This window comes from Sinocyclocheilus anshuiensis, unplaced genomic scaffold (assembly GCF_001515605.1).
Source record: "Sinocyclocheilus anshuiensis isolate Anshui unplaced genomic scaffold, SAMN03320099.WGS_v1.1 scaffold200, whole genome shotgun sequence".
NCBI classification, from domain to species: Eukaryota; Metazoa; Chordata; class Actinopteri; order Cypriniformes; family Cyprinidae; genus Sinocyclocheilus; species Sinocyclocheilus anshuiensis.
This window is the reverse complement of record NW_015558595.1, coordinates 254,808-260,607: the sequence shown is the minus strand read 5'-3', so window position 1 is coordinate 260,607 and position 5,800 is coordinate 254,808. Positions and strand designations below refer to the sequence as shown.

Genomic DNA, 5,800 nt, shown 5'->3' with positions numbered 1-5,800 from the left:
CTGATGCAGACTTGACAGAGTGTCAGTACTGCACCTGATCATGTCTGAATGATCATGGAAGGTAAAATAATGATTACAGCTATTACATCATTTTAATTGTGCATCCCAAGCACATGCCAGTAAAAAAAAAAAAACAGCCCAAAGTAGTGCAATTACCATTAATTACTGATTTTTAATTTTCTGAGACTTTTATATAGAATAATGGTTTTCAAACTTTTTCTTAAATGTAAAATCTTAAAAGAATCTTAAATGTATAAAGGTATATAAAGGATATATTTTTATGCATAAGAAACTATTTATATTGTGTGACGAAGATGCATTATAAAAGACACCACATTGTTTGTAAAATTAAACCAAATAGCTATCAATGTATTTGAGTCAAAACAAGGGGGAAAAAACAACCTTTTCTTTCAAATTCTAATTACTGTCAATGTTTCCCTAAAAATACATTTAGTAAAAAAAAATTATCACATTTCCCACAGACACCCTAGCACCCTCCTGTAGACCACAGATCTAGAGTTTCCTCACCTCCTCTGCCATTCTCCAACAGCAAACCTTCCACACGCTTCGATGTGGATTCCCCTCCACAGACTGAAGCTCTCCACCTCCTGAACACACACACACACACACACAAACAAATCACTCAAATCACATGACCAATGAATGCCCATGACTTTGTCAATTGTGATCACTGGATTTTTAAAAATCATTTCAAGAAAATGCACTCACAAAGAAATTACAGCTAATTCAATATTTTTAACTAGAAAATAATGTATATTTCTTATAGTAACTACCATGACTTTTTTTTAATTACTGCAATATATATTCAACATTTTTACATTCCTGGACAATAGTAGAGTGTCCAAGCACACACAAATTATGAATCATATAACTGTTTTAACAATGGGATATTTCACTTAAATATTAAAATTCTGTCATCTGTCATCATCATTCTTGGTTCTCGCACATCAAACAGGCATAGTTGAGCATCGAGCATAGTGCATTGATCAATGTTGATATGTAAACAAAAGCCTAAATAAAAACTGTTCTTCATAAAAAGCATTCGTGTCTCTTCGAATAAACAGCTCGAATCATATTGCATTGACTAGGTCTTTATGAAGTGAAACTTTATGAAGTCAAACTTTTTGAAGTGTCAAAGTTCTGGTGGAATGGACTTTCAATGGAGGAACACAAACCTCTCAGGTTTCATTAAAAATAACTTCATGTTTAGAATATGAATGAAAATCTTATGGGTTTGAAATGACAAGAGGGTGAGTAAATGAAAACAGAAAATGTAATTTTTGGGTGAACTATCCCTTTCAAGTCCTATTTAGCATAAAAAGGAAATATTAATGTAGTTAAATGTTGGTTAGTATGTGCATGTGTTGACCTTCGTTGATGTTGGGGTCATGATACAGCTTCCAGCCTTCCAAGGTGGCAGCACGCCAGGCTTGACCACAGCGCTTACACAGCCTCTGAGCCTACACACACACACACACACACACACACAGTAGCAAAGACAAAAAGTGAAATTTTCAGTATTTAATTCTCTGCTTACAAAAAATAATAAAAATAAAAACAACGAAGAAAGAAAACAGCAGAATGCTCAGACTTCTCAACACAGAAGCTGCAGTTACATAACAAATATAAAAATAAAGGGTTAAGAAAAGTACGTTTTGAAATTGTTATCGGCGATATGAAATGTTTTGGTTTGGTCACAAACATTAAACGTAATCAATTACTTGTGTTGCAGTGTTACAATACTCAAATATAAAATGACTCAGAATTCCCATCCCTAATAACAGTCCTCATTAGAAAACAAACACACACCTCATCAGTCATGCCAGCTCTTATGAGGTTAAAGAGATTTTTGAGCAGGCGAGAGTCGTCCTCTCTGTCCAGGTCTGCCAGTGGTCTCTTCTGTCTGATGGGAGCATCGGGGTCCAGCTCTGTGACCAGGGGCCTGCTGAAACCACTGCTGGACTGATTCCTCCTCAGCTTCAGGGTGTGGAGCGTGTTCTCCCTACACATGAACAATCCACCATAAAAGCCTCTTTAAGGCATTCTTTAAGGCCTAAGTCTTTAAGGCATTCAATTTTATCTAGAAATCAGAGTTTTGAGATGTTCAATAATATAAATAAGCAGTAATATCGCTTACCAGTACACAGATTTGGCGTAGTATTCAATGTTATCAGAGAAGTCTCCTATCTCATCTTTGGCGATACTCTCCAACCAATCCACCACCAGCTAAATAAACACACACACACACACACACACCAGATACTGAGTAAAGTGGTTTTTCCATGCAGAAACATGCAGGATGGGTGTAAATGGATGCATGTGTACCTGGCTCTGTCGCACCATACTGTCCTTCTGGAAGAACTGCTCCATTACTGCCTTCTCATTCTCAGTGGGAATCTCCAAAGAAAACACAACCACAAGTTCATATGTAGTGGCTCCGAAAAACATAGATTCTTTAGTCACCATTAATGAACGAATGTCACTGCAATGGACACAAAATATCAAAGTGGCACTGGTACGATATAGCTTTGTGGCATTCTAAAAGTCTTCGAGCACTATTTGTTAATTTTGGACAGTATATCTACTGTTTTATCATTTAAAACCTAACAGGCTTCATTTTATGAATCTTTTGCTTGACCAATGTGCTTGTGCTATCACAAGGTTTGGCATTTTGTAATATAATACAATGACATTCATGTTTTCCATCTACATAGACCAGTACAGTGTCACACATGCACTTACAGTTATATCCATCATGATGTCTTCTTCTAAAACTGTCTGCACTCTGTCTCTGTATTTGAGAGATTTAACAGTATGTTAGCAATTAAGTAACAGTTGTGCTGATTAATATTTTTGAATAAACAGTGATACATTTTTTCAGGATTTATTAATTTAAAAGGACATTTATTTGAAATAGAAATCTTTTGCTCTTACTGTCACTTATTATCAATTTAATGCATCCTTGCTGAATAAAATTATTCATTTCTTCTTCATCTTATGCCAACCCTTTTAAACGGCAGTGTACGTCAATATGTATGAGAGTGTTGTACCTGTACAGCGAGGTGATGAGCCTCCAGGTCACCATCTCTTGCTGCAGCAACCAGGTAATGCTGACCGTCTTGGAGGATTTCTGCTGACCAGGGGCTGATCGAAGAACCATTTTCTGCAACATACTAACCTACAATACAGGTCAGCACATTACAAATCTCAGTAGGGATTTTATTCAACTTGCTATGGCAACATTGTCATTTAGCTACCATTTAAAACATTTAGTTTTTAGATAATTTATATTACATATTAAATTTATATTGTAAATAATTTCATATTTCTACTTAATGAAATTATGAATTTACATCATATCATTCTGAATTCCCAGTCTGTCTATGCACTACTGGACGTGTACCTTATCCTGACAGAGAGCCTCATAATCCTCCAATAGATCAAACACAGCTGTGGACGCATGACGCAAATATGACTGCAGAAATTCAGGAAACAAACTGAGAGAAGCTGAGAGGAGAAAAAGCGAGAGAGCTGTAAATCATGTAAACCGGTCACTTCATTTGTGGCGATGATGACTATTATGATTATTTACCAGCCTCTCCGGGATCATCTTCCTTTAGCATGAGAGCGCTCATGCTGACATCCTCAGTGAAGCTGGTGTCCACCAGTCCAGACAGAGGAGACAGGTAAAGACTGTTTGTCCAATCACTGTCATCTAAGTTCTGAAGTGCCAACAAACAAAAACCCAAAGCAGAGGAGTTACCACTGACATCAAACTCGTCAAATATATGTAGTCAGAATAAATAATGTTCATATGAATTCTGGGCACTCACCATGCTCAGACTGCCTTTGGTACGGGGTGTGTTGACGAAGCGAGGAGTTCTGCTTCCTGTCCCGAGGATGGCCGACACATCTGGGTTCCTGAGGGCACTTCTTGGGGTGACTGTACATGATATAAAAACAACTGCACATCAATACAGACCACTCTTCACAAACATCATCAAACTTAGAAGAGTCAATACACTGGAAAAAAAAATCCCACTTACCTCCTAAATTTATTTATATATATTTATATATATATATACATACACACACACATATATATATATATATATATATATAAATACTCATTTAGCAACACATTTAAATATCTTATAAAGGGGGAGTTTCAATCTTTTAGATGTCATGAGGAATATGAATATGATCATCCTCAAGACAACACACCTCCTAAAATTGAAAAGGCAGCTATAGCTTTTCGTTTATAAAGACTCTGTGAATATAGATATTGTGAAAATATTATTTATGTATGTATGTATTATTATATGTGTGTGTAAAATATTCTGTTTTTTTTTTTACATTCATTGTTTTTTTCTGCTCACTAGATTTTTGTACTTTTAGATGTATCATTAGTTTAAGCTAATTATTACAATTAATTTTTTTTTACATTTATTTCATTTAATTAATCTTACACTTTATTTTGACATTTGTCAAAATGTTTTTATTTAAACTTTTCCAAAGGACCCCTAGTTTGAAAACCCCTGTCTTAAATAATTATATTAGTTTAATGTTTTATTTAATTTAAAATAGCATTACAAAATATTATACTTTTAAGTTTAATATATTTATAATAAATGTTGTATCTTCAACTACGCATTGTCAAATGAACAATCACGATACTAATATTCTGATAAAGATTAAGCAAATATTTCTTGTTTAATTTTTGACTGGAAGTAAAGACTTGCTAACTTAATTAAGTACTAAAGGATTCAGTCAGTTCATTCTATGAAAGATTCATCAGATTGATTAATATGTTACTTAATTTCTTTTTAAATAATTTATTGAAAGAGTTATTATTGAGAGAGTCCTTTCTGAATCAGACTGCAATGGTTAGACTGTATGTTTTTGCATGCAGCATATATATTTATCTATAGATAGACAGACAGACAGACAGACAGAGACAGATAGATAGATAGATAGATAATGCTGATTACTTACAAGTTTGTTTGAGGAGAGATCCAGGTGTTTGGCGCAGTAGTGGTCTAGCAGGGGTAGTGCTGGTGCCAGGAGTGTCATCCTGTGCCAGTGGGACTGAACACACAGTAAAGGGAAAACAACAAAAAACTTTCCTACATGTTTATAACAGTTTCAGCACAGAGACATTGTACTTACACTACCAGATGAGAACAAAAAGCTGACCTCAACTGAGCTGGATAACGACAATATTGTCTTCTGTAGAGCTGCTTTTCGTTTTATAATTGCTGAAATTGAAGTTCTTTCAAAATGGATGTACTTTATCTCATTAACAATGCTATTTTTCTGTTTATTACTGTGAAGCTGCTTTGAAACTACATGCATTGTAAAGTGCTGTATAAATACATGTAACGTTAACTTGACTTAACTATGGTGTTTGACTTTGTTAAGGATACATGCAACTTTTTTGTGAGAACTCTTTCTGCGGGCAGCACGGGTCACCTCAGAGTCCCGAACCACTGGACTCAACCAGGTCTGATTCCTGCACAAAACACAGACACCAGAATTACATGTGAAAGATAATAACATTAGGTTACTATCCATAATTATGTCACATACTCACAAACACAGTCGAAAACAGATTCTGTCTTCAGACTGACTACTGTATATTCCCCCTCTCTCTCTCTCTCACTCACTCACTCACTCACTCTATGTGTATCACTCTTTCTTTCTCTCCACACAAGGTTAATTGCACACTTCAAGTGTTTTAACCCTGTGACCCCTCCCTGTGACCTTGTTGGGATTGATC

General features: G+C 35.3%; 1 protein-coding gene across 1 annotated transcript in view; it reads right to left on the bottom strand.

Annotated features, from left to right (window-relative positions):
• Positions 1-5,800, bottom strand: part of nup107 (nucleoporin 107) — a 12,415-nt gene that overhangs the window by 6,056 nt on the left and 559 nt on the right. The window contains 12 exon segments of the mRNA XM_016475797.1: positions 507-608; positions 1,391-1,481; positions 1,831-2,023; positions 2,159-2,247; positions 2,347-2,418; positions 2,764-2,812; positions 3,072-3,199; positions 3,425-3,528; positions 3,614-3,743; positions 3,855-3,964; positions 5,017-5,109; positions 5,448-5,533. Coding sequence (XP_016331283.1) covers positions 507-608; positions 1,391-1,481; positions 1,831-2,023; positions 2,159-2,247; positions 2,347-2,418; positions 2,764-2,812; positions 3,072-3,199; positions 3,425-3,528; positions 3,614-3,743; positions 3,855-3,964; positions 5,017-5,109; positions 5,448-5,533 — 1,247 coding nt within the window.